This window comes from Diospyros lotus, chromosome 6, assembly GCF_014633365.1.
Source record: "Diospyros lotus cultivar Yz01 chromosome 6, ASM1463336v1, whole genome shotgun sequence".
NCBI classification, from domain to species: domain Eukaryota; kingdom Viridiplantae; phylum Streptophyta; class Magnoliopsida; order Ericales; family Ebenaceae; genus Diospyros; species Diospyros lotus.
The window spans coordinates 1,346,894-1,359,785 of NC_068343.1; the positions used below are offsets into that span (position 1 = coordinate 1,346,894).

Here is a 12,892-nt window from a genome sequence, read left to right on the forward strand (position 1 = left end):
TAAGCCTAACTTAGAGCTTTCATGTCATGCATGAGAGTTACTAGAACTGGAAACGCTATCATACCCAAACCCGGATGATTAATTTAGTTGTTTTGTGTATTAATTGTAATTGAATTTATGGTAGTTTCTTAAATTAGAATCCCGCATATCATGTATGGGGATTGCTTAAACTAGAGCTATCATTATCTTTAATTGCATTTAAAAACAAATCCTCATATCTGAAATTAAATTAATGTTGCTAATCTTTTATGCTAAAATTTGGGAATCAACGGGTTAGCACTGAAATTGTCTTAATTCAAGTACTATCCAATTTCATATCCTCACGTTCAGTATTTATTTCAACTTCTGTCTTGTTTTATTTTCTAGTATTTGTTATCTAAAAAACCATAAAAAAATCATTTTATCCATCCTCTAAATGCGTGTGTGTGTGTGTGACATTCTTTTTCTTTTGCCATAAATAAATCTCTCAGTGGACAACCTGGACTTATCCAGAAAGTATAAATTTAAATTTGGACTACAACTGCACTCGTACACTGACGAGTATAAACCTCTCACCTAAATAAATAAAAAAAATATAAAATTTTTATTGTGTTTTGTTTTGTGTTTTAATTGCAGGGTGAGAGTGCAGTCAGCCACGTCCATGGTTGGGGGGATGGGTGATGGCTACGACCATGGAAGCTGGCGGTGACTGCCATGGCCGTGACCCTCTCTCTCTCTCTCTCTCTATATATATATATATATATATATATACTGTATAGCCCATCACCTACCCCTACCCAGTTCTCTCTCTCTTTCTCGCAACGATGGTCGCATTCATCACGGTTGCCATGACGAGTGGGTGATGCCTGCGTTCATAGCGGCCATATGTGTGTTGTATGTTTATGTATATTGGGGGGTGGGTGAGGGTCGCAACCATGGCGGCTGGCGATGACTGCCATGGCCGCAGCCCTGTTGTGTTTGTGTATATGTATATATATACAAAGACATGTGTATATGTATATATATATATGTGTGTGTATATAGGTTTGGGACAAATATAACGTAATCGTTTACTCGCATTGACGATAATGGCTAAAAAAATATCTTTTTAATTGTTTAAAAATCGAATCTTGAGATTTTTAGGTGAGAGATTCAATGTCATATTTTTTAATAGTTGAGAGACTTTAAGATATATTAAGCCAAAAAAATATTATAAAATAGTTAGGATCAAATTGAACCAGTCTAGTCTTCTCTTAACTCAAATCAGTCTAGTTTTTAGTTTAAAATTTTAAAAATTCTAATCTTAATCTAATTTAGTATAGGGTCATATTAAAATGACTGAACAATAATATGGGAGAAGTATATATATATATATATATTAGGATGTCGTCCTTATTATGCACATATAAAATAAAAAACAAATTTAATAGTTGATTTTTATTTTCTTATTTTTTAATAATATTTACATAAAGACGATTTTGAGTGCACTACCATAATTGATATTATGCTAGATGTGAGAGATATAAATCCAAATCTTGTTTACCGATAAAAAATAAAAAAGTAAATATGTTGTTTTAGAATTTTATATAAATTTTTAATTTGAAAAATAAAAACTAAACATAGTGTTTGATACAAAAATTGTTTATTTCACTAAATGATTAAATATAAACAATAATTCAATTAATTAGAAGTTTTCAATTTTCAGAGCAAAATTCTAAGTTTATAGCAATTCAAATTTAATTTGAAAGTTTATTTCACTGAAGGGTTGGCCTAAGCTTATTCAAAAACTGAGTCTAAGGCCATCCAAATAAGGAGTACAAAGAAGTGGGGGCCTTGGCGTTACATTAAACACACAAATCTTATTATATATGGTTGTATATATATATATATATATATATAGTAAGGCAAAAGCCTTATTCATATCATCAGTAGAGAGCGGCTATGGCATCTTCATCGTGGCAGCAAGCAAAGGTGACGAATTTCTCCATGAAGCGCTGGCACTCGGGGCATTTCAGATTCTCCGGGATCCTCCCGGTGGAGATCGGGAACTCGAAGCGGCTGCAAGGATGAGTATCTCTCACAAGCTTGTCGTGGTAACCTTTGAACGAGGTAGGAAACCCATCAAGTTCCACCCGATCCTTCCATTTGTCGAACTCCACCACGGTGGACATCATGGTGGTGAAATGGCCGTTGACGACGACTTCCGATCCCCGGCTGAGCACCGCCCAGCCTCCGCTCTTGTCGTAGCTTAGAAGCTTCTTTATCTCTAGCATCATCTGGTCGTGTTCGTCGACTTTCCCGAGCTGAATCTTGGAGAAGAGCATGCTCTCCAACCGGGTCCAGAAGAACCATACCATTAGCTCCTGCCATGCGTAGCTCAAATTCTCGGCCTCAATGACGGTGGTCACCCGCCGGACTTGTTCCTTCTTGTGACTCTTTCCGACGTATACCATCTCAAGTGGGATTCCAACAGTTTTCGCCACCGCCTTTGCTCTGCTTGTGAATCTCCGGATCCACTCAATGTCATCCCCTCCATACATGAATACGTATTTTCCCTCTTTGCTCTGGTTAACAAAACATAAAAATTTGTGGGTTTTGATTGATTTTCTCGAATGTGACAATTAATGGTACTGAACTATTATGCATATATATATATATATAAATAGCTAGCTACGAAGATGAAGTCGAGCTAATTACCCAGTCGAGAACTGTTTGGTCGATGCCATCAACGAGCAACTCAAGCCTCCAAGCCTCCTCCTTCCAAAGCGTTTCTTCCCTGAAACTGGTGAAGGGAAAGGCATTGCTTCCCCAAATCCACATCATGTGGATGGCATTGGGGCTCACCACTCTTCCGTGCGGGTCGAGAACCACCAGGATAGGCTTGTTCCTAAAGTGCCACTTCTCCTTCACTAGCCTTATCACAGCTCGATCGATAATCGAAGGGTGGTGCACTGTGTGCCAAGGCATTGTGGATTGTAGGCTCTCAAACTTCTTTTGGATAGAATCTATCCCCAGTAAAGAGTGGTCCACAATCGGGATCCACACGACCTCGTACAGAGTGTCCATCCTCACTGATTGTGTTCGAGACTCCCTGTAAATCTGCTCCAAAATTGAAAGTTCGTCCTCAGAGATCTCAAGCCCTGATATGAGTAGCAAAACGTTCTTCCTCCTCAAAACTTCAAGACTAACCTGTTTTCAACAATAGCAACCAAAGAGCTTAATTTCTCCATCACAAGAAACATATCATAGAAATTAATCCAAATTAATATTAATATTAATGATGATGTAGCTGTTTGTAGAGTGACTCGTGTATAGTGTTACAGACCCTTCTTTTAGCACTTCCATCATAAAGTGGTAAAATGTCGTCCTTGGTGTAAATCAATGCCTTAAGAACTTTCATGTTATCTATGTGGATCATGTCCAAGATCTGCACCAATGACTGAAAAGCTTCGACGTCTCTCTTTTCCTCTACACCCAAAAAACAATTAATGATAATATTTAGCGGGGCCACAAATGCATCTATTAATTGTAATTACCATAAACCTTAGATTGGTTAATACTATTACTTACCCAGAAGACTGTAACAAATATCTAATAGCTTTTGAAGATGGTCGCGTATGTTGTTGATCTTATGAGCCAAGGTCGACAACTCCCATGACTCTGTGGTGGTTGCTAAATACCTGAAATGATCATATGGCCATTATAAACCTAGCTAGTTTAATGCTGTACATAGTAGTTATGGATATATAACTACTAAATAATTTTGGGTTTTTATTCTATACAGACTTCAGATGCAATAATTAATTAGTTAAAACATACTCATGGCCCATGCTACTGAGGCTTGCAATCTGTGCAGCACAAGCGATGATGCTTCTGATGGACCAGTAGACGGCGGTTGGCATGGTGGCCATAGCGGCGGACATGGCGGGCACATCCTGTGTAATATATGTCGGCGGTAGCCCCTTGAAAGCTGAAACGACCCTTGCTAAGTTCAAGATGGCCTTAATCAGAACGTTAAGCGAATCAACCCGGCTTTTCAGTGAGCCGGAGTGCTCCATGATCACTGGCAATTGTCTAAGAATTGCCACTGATTTGGCGAGTTGGTTTGATGAGTAAATCTGGGCGAGGAGCCAGAATTCTCCGTAGTTCAAAGCAAAGGCCGCTAAGGTTAGCACAAGCTTAGCATCCCATGGATAGCTGGCTAGCATCTTAAGTAGAGAGACGGTCGTTTCATGCCCGTCTATGCCAGAGAAAGAGTTAAATGCTATCTGGAAACGTAAAAGTAATGAAATTGAATATTGTTAATTTTGTATTTTTCATGTATCATAATATGAAAATTGGAACTTTTTTTCATGTAACCTGGACCGAGATCCGATCAATGACTTGGGCCAGCCCCTCGAGCATGGAAATGACCACTGCTTGATTGTATTTGTCCTCCACCTGTTCCACCTGGCTTCTGTCCATGCCCTGAAGTGGAAATCACAAGAAAATTGTATATATAACATGAAGGAGATGGATCCAATTCATTAATTTGTCGGAGAAATATTTCCTCTACCGTCACAATCATCTCCTGAGTAGGGAACACGGAGGCGCGGCTAAGGATATCCTCAACAAGTTGAAAAAGAGGTTTGACGTCTATTTCACGGCCATCTGGGCGATGAATTTCCTGAATTTGCTTCATCGTGTAGCTGTCCTCGGACGCCAGGAACATGCTCCGGTCACCGGTACCTATCATCACCTGTTGCTGGGTGGAAGCCGCAGTGACTGGCATGTACTTGCTGGGGTCGACCATTAGCGGCGCACTCGATCCAAGCAGCTGCGGAGGATTAGCTCTGATCATCGGCTGGGGATCGGCTCTCATCATCTGAGGATCTGTCCTGATGAGTTGCGGGTCACTCCTGGTGAGCTGGGGATCGTTTCGTATGAGTTGGGGATCTGTTCTGATCATCTGGGGATCAGTCCTGATGAGTTGCTGGTCACTCCTGGTGAGCTGGGGATCGTTTCGGATGAGTTGGGGATCGGTTCTGATCATCTGGGGATCAGTCCTGGTGAGTTGCTGGTCACTCCTGGTGAGCTGGGGATCGGTTCTGATCATCTGGGGATCAGTCCTGATGAGTTGCTGGTCACTCCTGGTGAGCTGGGGATCGTTTCGGATGAGTTGGGGATCATTTCTGTTGAGTGGAGCCTGCACCGGCGTCAACTTGCTGGCCATGGCAAGAAGAAGTTGCTGCTGCTATTGCGGGAAGTCAAGGCAGAAATCTGGGTGTTGGGGAAGGAGGAGAGGAGGGCTTGTGGTGCTTCTACTTGCAATCCGGGCTTGGCCTTTATATAGCCATGTCCGGGCAACGGAATAAAGCAAGCTACCAGTGTTGACAGCTGAATCCGCTTCTTTGCTTCTAGTCAAGTTCAAAACCCCCCACAACGTTAAGTTGAAGCGTCCTAGCCTATCAAATTAAAGCCTTTCTCAGACCCCACAACATCTCACCTTTTCCTTTTGACCGTCAAAAGATTAATTCCGGGCAGTACTGCTGCTGGATTTAGATCCGAAATCTTCATCCAACAAATCACAGCCTCTATTAACTAACCCTAAACCTATTGTGTCTATCATCTCTTCAACAGATTAATTAATTCAATCGATCATGTGGGCATGGCAGTACATAGCATACACATAGCTATACTTTCCTTCCTTACTAATTGATACCAATATCAATGAGTATTCTCAAAACCCCAGAAAAGAAAAAGAAGCTGCCGGAGAGAAAAGAATGATTCCATTCCTTTGTTCTGTTGCCCTAACGTGGGCATTACTAGGTTATAGTGTTGGACACAGAACTAAAATGCCAAGACAAGTAACAAGTTCGTTCATCACAGCCGCCACCCATGAATGAACAGCACTAAAGTCAGTATACAGTCCCAACATGATTAAATTAAAGCACCCAGATCCGACAGCTGGGCAACCCATGCAGCTAGCTAGGGTTGTTGATTAGAAAATTAAAGGGAAAGGCACAGACAAATCAAGCTTTGTGGGAGATATGCATGTCTTGTTAATTTACGTTATTAAGGCAGCCAAAGTTGAGGATGCTCGATCTTGAGCTGCACAATCTTCATGATTTTTGGTACCAGAATCCAAAGATTAACGTGCTTCGTGCCATGAATTAACAACTAATACGTACCTGTTACTAATTAATTTTAATTGGGTCCAACCCATTCGGTGAATTCAGTCCCAATGGGACATAGTCATGTTGTTATCAAAAGAGATAAATATTTTTTATTTATCATATATATATAAACTTGTTCTTTTTACGTTGATATATCTTTGTCTAATTTCTAAATTTTCATCTTCATATATCTTTGTCTAATTTCTAAATTTTCATCTTCTTGTTGCTACATTGAAGTTTATTAATTGTGATCGTCTTAGATTCTAATTTAAATAATAGAAAGCTACCATATGATAAAGAAAGAATTATTATAATCAATTCAAAACTCAATAAATTCAAATAGGATATATCTAGCATATCTTATTCCCTCTACAAATACTAATAAAAAGAATGAGATTGAATTAGGATGGTTTGCATTATAAAAATCTTTGGTCAATTTAAGTGTAACATTTTTGTTTTTGTTTTTTTTAATAAAAAGAATGAGATTGAATTAGGATGGTTTGCATTATACAATTTGTAATCCGACACGCAAATCAATTGGTTCAGTCTAGCTAATCATATATATGTTGTGTATTATCAATGATTTTCACATCAGGCAGTGAAATGATATCTTGACCATTTCCATATCCAGAGCCCTTGACACAAGTTAATCGACGCGTCACAAGTTCTATTTAGATTACTTCTTAATATAATTTCTTTTAAATTCATTAAAATTTCATGTAATAATTCTTGAATACCTATTATGGTAGAATATTTGTGTGAGGAGGATATATATGACACCATGATTTTGAATTAAAAGAAAGACCTCAAAAAATGATACATCTATATATGGATTGGATCAAAAATAATTCTTGAATGAGGTATTCAACTCTATGCATGAATTGAAAATTAAATCTTTCTTAGCTCTACCTCCTATTTTTTATGAAGAGAATTAATTTTTTTAATGAATGATCAAAAAAAAAAAAAAAGGGTTCGAATCTCTTGCAAGAATGATTTGGAATATCTAAATTCGAAAATAGTCGTATTTCCTAATAACAACATAATGGAGATGACTTAATCAATATAAATTTATTCAAAATATAATTCAAGTCCAAAATTCAATATAGCACCTATGGATACATAAGAAATATATTAAATCTAATCAATCGCAACTTTAAATATGAAATTCAAAGGGATAAATAGAAAAAAATACCCTGAATCATATAAAACTATAATTAAATATACCATCAACCAACATTTATCGAAAAAGAGTTGGAATAAATGGTTCAACCCTCTTAACTAAGTGTAAGATTTTTGTTTTTTTTTTAATAAAAAGAATGAGATTTTCGATCGTGAAATAAAGTTTATTTCTTTTATAACATGTAATTCACCTAATAAAATCTTATCCATGTTCGACAATTTATTCAACAACGTTATTTTTGTGCGTCTCTAATTTTGTTCTTGGATTATTTGTTTTTATATTTATTTTACTTTACCTCAAGTTATGTCGATTTAATTGACTATTATTAAGAAATAATATCAAAATTTATAATTTAAAATTTAAGGTACTAAAACTCATTCCCTAATAAAATTAGGAATCATAATTAATTTATTAAAAGACATTTAAAAACATTTGGTAACCTGAATTGTAAAAGATAAGTAGGATTCGAATTAAAAATAATCAACTTATAGTATTTATAAACTTTATAATTAAGGGCCATGAGCCTCATGCTTGGTGTCCAAATTTCGGTTAATTAATTATTTTAATTTTAGGTTGCTTAAACTTCTATCTAGTTCTCGATTCACCTGCATGGTTCAATTGATTTTTAATTCGATTCAATTTTGAACCACTCCAAAATAGATAATTAATTTATTATTAATATATAATATGTTAAATTTTAATATATTATATACATATTTATATATAATATATACATATTTTTAAAATATATATATTAAAAATAGAAAAAATATTATTGACCAGTTAGGATCAAACCGAACCAGTCTAGTCTGGTCTTTAACTCTAACCAGCCTAGTTTTTAGTCTAAAAATTTAAAAATCTTAATCCCAATCTAATTTAGTTTAAAGTCAATTTAAAATGACCGAACACTCCCTAGCTAGTAATATGGGTGAAATATATATATATATATATATATATTAAGATGTTGTCCTTATTATTCATATATAAATTAAAATATATATTTAATAGTTGAATTTTATTTTTTTGATTTTTTAACAAAATTTATATAAAGACTATTTTGAGTGTACTAGCGTAATTGATATTATTTTACATGCAAGAGATATAAATCCAAATCTTGTTTACCTAATAAGTTTTTATTTTTGAATTAAATATCAACAAAATATTATTTAAAAAAACTCTGTACATATCTCAATTAAGGAAATAACATATATAATATTTTATAAAAATATTCCTTGCTTTATTAATATTAATACTGCATTAGGATAAATTAATCTAGTCGGAATTATTTTCAATTTTTAATTTTGGTTTCAAAAATAAAAAAAGTAAATATGTTGTTTGAGAATTTTATATTTTAATTTGAAAAATAAAAAATAAACATGGTGTTTGATACAAAATTGTTTATTTCAATAAATGATTAAATATATATATAATCAATTAATTAGGGGTTTTCAATTTTGGGAGCAAAATTCTAAGTTTACGACAATTCAAATTTAATTTGAAGGTTCAACCAAACGAGGCCTACAGGGTTAGGGTTACTCAAAAACCTAAACTAAAGCTATCTAAATAAGGAGTACAAAGAAGGGCTCCAGCCTAAGCCTAGGCCAATAATTGATTTGGACAATTTATCTAGAAGATCAAACCAACAATTTTTATGAGATCATATTGGTCCGTATTAATTCTTTAGTTTGTTTATATAAAAGTGTTGTCTTTTAAGATATAAATATAATTTTTATTACGTATTTATTATATCACTATCACATCTTTCTCTTTGAGCAGCAAGTATCAAAGAATTGATTATTTATGCCCTTTTTAGTTTTTAATTTTTTTTTTTTTTTGCATTTTTTGTGTTGTTTCACTAATCATATATATAGAAAAAAAATAATTTATATTAATGAGAATCAAACTTTACAAGTAAAAAATAAATTTATTTTTAATAGTTTTAGAATCAGGCCGAACCTTTCATGAATCTTAGAGACGATTGCCTCAAGGCTCATGAAAATTTGATTATTTGGAGCCCATAAATTGAAAACCTCCCTTTTTATAAGAGCCCATTGCCTAGGTCCAGTCGCCCACCCCTTCTTCTATGCAAAGCTTCATCTCTTCCATTTTCCCTCTCTCGCTTTTGTTGATTCGTTTGCTACCTTGCCTCTCTCGCTCCATCACTCCTTCCATCGCCCTCGCCCCTCATTGCCTCTCTTTTCTCTTGCTGCTCCGTCATCCTTCGTCTTCTCTTTCTCATTGCTTGGTTGCTCACCCTCGCCTCACCCTTGTGGCCGGTGGCTCGCTCACTGTCTCTTTCTTGCTTTGTCACAATTTTGCACCCTCGCCAATTTGGGAGCCCATTTTTACATTTTATCTCATAACCCCAAAATCTTAAGCACGACAATGTTTAGGATTAAAGTTCAAATTAGCCCACAACCTTTTTAACTACGACCAATCGAAGTCAACTTTTAATTTATGGCCTTAAGCCCATATTTTTTCAATTGCTATCAACTGGACCCAATTTAGTTTGTAGCCTTATTAGCCCAATATTTTTATTTTGTGACTGATTAAATCCAAAATAGTCTTCCTTCAGCGCATGGACATGGCATTCACTCGACTCAAATGAAGAAAAAAATAATTTATTATATTAATATAATTGTTATAACTATTTTAAATTTTTTAAAATAGTTTTTTATAATTTATTGAGTTAAAATATTTTTTTATAATTTAAAAAATAATAATTTTCGTAGTTGAAGTCTGGTGCAGTATTGCAGTGTTGTCTTATTGAAGGTGATGATATATAAGTGTTGTGCCATAAATTTTTTAAAAAACGTTCACTTGGAGTATTTTTAGTCAATAAATCAAGTAGGCGTATTTCTAATGAATAATTTCAAGTGAAAATATTTTTTTTAAAAATAAATTATAAATAAATTGTAAGAGAATGATCAATAATGCTTATAAAGTAAATATTCATGATTTTAAAGAAAAATGAGTAGTAAAATGAATAGTAAAAGGGTTTTTGGGGCACCTTTCCCAATGCCATAGTTTCCTTCTCAGAAGACTTATTTCATCCCGAGATAGTTATTAATTCCTTTCCAAAACACTATATAATTTATTTTCGAAAAAATGTGTGATTTCCCTATTCCTTACGAAACAGTGCGTAATTTCTTTTCGAAACAATGTGCGATTTCTCTATTCTTTTTGAGGTATTTTGTAATTTCTTTTCGAAACAATGTATAATTTCTCAATTCTTTTTGAGAAACTTCTTCTCACGTGGTGCCACGTGTTAGCTCTCGTTTACTTCTCGGGTACCTTTTCTCCGCGTAGTGTCACATGTCACCTATGATAACCTTTTTGAGACACCCCATTTGCCTTTTTGTTGTTGCCACATGTCTTCTCCGCATATTACCACGTGTCACCACTAGACCCTCTCTATTTGCAATATGGCGAGCCTTGATGCGTTATTGCATGGATGCACACCCATGCGCCCATAAGCCATCGCATGTCTCAGCCAAAAGCTGCCACGTGTCGCGCTGAAAAATAATACCAGCGCATGCCTTGGCCGAGAATTGAACCCAGGACTTGCCCTACCTCCCTGTGCGCTCTGCAAGGCTCCTCATTCCATTAAGTGATAATTGTGCTCCAAGTTTCCAGAATTACATTTAAGCTTAAAATTTTTCAAAAACCCTCAATCACTCCGAAACTCACCAAGTACATTTAATGACTTCTAAAAATACGCAAAGTCATATGGGCCTTCTCGGTTAGGCCACGTGGCTACCCTTAAACCCCTCTTTTTTTCATTAAAATTATGTGAGAAAACCTCAAACATTATATAACGTTTTATAATCTTCAATGAGGAATAATCCCTCTTAAAAATAATAGGATAAATCTTGAATGATAAATAATGATTGGAGACATCTCTTGACCACCCGAAACTTTGTTCGGATAAGCCTTCTAGAGGCTAAAAACCTGTTTCGACAGCTCGTCGTAAGGCTCATCTTATCTTGGAAGACTCTCTATGCTGTTTAATCCTCTCAGGGGAGAATTCCTCTTAAATCCATCCAAGTGCTCATGACATGCACGCTCATCCCCGACGTCTGGTAAAATACTACGACTAGTCCATCTCTCTTTAGAAAAGGTACATCTATTTTATATTCATTAATGACATCATTTATTTATTGCATTATTTTTCTTCATGTAATGACCTAAGTATCAGAGGACATACACAGGTGAAAAATCTCTCCATGCTTTCTAACTTGTTTCTATGAGTGCAGTTATATCCTGAACACACCGAAAGTTACTCCTGGATGGATCAATCAGTCACTGAAAATGCCCATGAGGTCTTATTCGCGACCTCGATCGAATAATCAGAGACCAGAACTATTTAGCGTATATTTTTACAAGCAGACACCTACCAGTTGTCCGCCTTACTCTACCACAACTCTAGCATTCTCGCTTCACAAATCTCAATTGTTGTATTTTTTACAACAATAATGAGATAAAAAAATCAGAAGAATAAATCAACATTCTTGATATCGACTTGCACTTAATTGTGAGTTTATCACCAAATTGAGATTTTAAAGATTTCAAATCGTTGGAGTGGATTTTACAAAAATCACATCTTCTCCTTTTTAATTTTTTTTACCTTTTATTAGAAAAATATTTATAAAAAACTATTTTAGCACAATAATTTTTTTTTTCCTTTGAGCCAAGTGAATGTCAAGGGAAAGCTATTTTGGATTTAAATGGCCACAAAATAAACGTATTAAATTAATAAGGGCATAAATAAAAAATTGAGTGTAATTGATCGCGATTAAAAAAGTAGTGAGATAATTTGAACTTTAATTCATAAATTTATAGGAAAATGTTGATAAATTTTGTAAGGGGAGGCATAAGATGCATTTAATGTATTTTATTTGTAATTTTAAATATTTTATTAATTAATAATAGATATATATTATAATCATTCAAAATGATAAAAAAAAAATTGTATTTTAAGAGGGATTATTATTAATTTATTATCGTCACCGCCATAAGAGTGGGACGGGGACGGTCCGTTGCTTCGTTTATCTCAGAATCGCATCGCAGGCACAGCGCCGGTTCTTTCCGATTACACCATTCCTTTCTTCTTCCACTCTCCGGAGAAAGCGAGAGAGGGAAGAGAGAATGGAGAGTGAAGAGGCGGAAAATAATAGCGTCGGGGTTGAGAAATCGTAGATGAGGGGTGCCGATTTCCAGAAAGAATCGAAACCCTAAAGCAGAGCCAAGTGAGGTTGGTCAATTTCTTCTTCCAATTCTTATTCGCACGGTCCCTTGCGTCTTTGAATGCTTTTTTGGAATTTCTTGATTCGAAGCTTGATTATGCAAGGTGTTGATATGTTCGGAGGCGAGGTTGTGTTTCTACTATTAAATGAAGAGGTTGTGATTGGTTTCACTGTTATAACAATCTAGTTAGTTAGGATGGTTCGCCTTGTCTGTCAAGTGAACTGCGAGAAACTATTGGTTTAGGGATTTTTATTTATTTTTTTATTCTGAAGTTCGAGGTTACGCAATTTTCGGGACTTGGGGACCTGGAGTATATCTGATGCAGTAGCAG

The 12,892-nt window shown here is 35.3% G+C and overlaps 2 protein-coding genes across 2 annotated transcripts in view; one reads left to right on the forward strand and one right to left on the reverse strand.

Annotated features, from left to right (window-relative positions):
* Positions 1–1,708: 1,708 nt before the first annotated feature.
* LOC127804870 (protein SIEVE ELEMENT OCCLUSION B-like) lies at positions 1,709–5,274 on the reverse strand. The gene is made up of 7 exons (XM_052341931.1): positions 4,535–5,274; positions 4,339–4,446; positions 3,799–4,247; positions 3,550–3,659; positions 3,305–3,447; positions 2,677–3,168; positions 1,709–2,543 (listed from the first exon to the last, which is right to left on the reverse strand). The coding sequence occupies exons 1-7, from the start codon at positions 5,189–5,191 to the stop codon at positions 1,905–1,907; spliced, it is 2,598 nt and encodes an 865-aa protein (XP_052197891.1). The 5' UTR covers positions 5,192–5,274; the 3' UTR covers positions 1,709–1,904.
* A 7,231-nt stretch (positions 5,275–12,505) lies between these two features.
* Positions 12,506–12,892, forward strand: part of LOC127804873 (uncharacterized) — a 35,634-nt gene continuing 35,247 nt past the window's right edge. Inside the window, exon 1 of the mRNA XM_052341944.1 lies at positions 12,506–12,568. The gene's annotated coding sequence lies outside the window, so the exon portion shown is untranslated. The remainder of the gene's footprint in view (positions 12,569–12,892) is intronic.

Bases quoted from the DNA above. Each gene is read 5' to 3' on its own strand.
- LOC127804870 (XM_052341931.1), bottom strand. From the start codon at position 5,191: ATGGCCAGCAAGTTGACGCCGGTGCAGGCTCCACTCAACAGAAATGAT. The intron at 4,447-4,534 runs GTAGAGGAAATA...TTTCCACTTCAG, and splicing joins CTCAGGAGATGATTGTGACG to GGCATGGACAGAAGCCAGGT. The intron at 4,248-4,338 runs GTTACATGAAAA...TTACGTTTCCAG, and splicing joins TTGATCGGATCTCGGTCCAG to ATAGCATTTAACTCTTTCTC.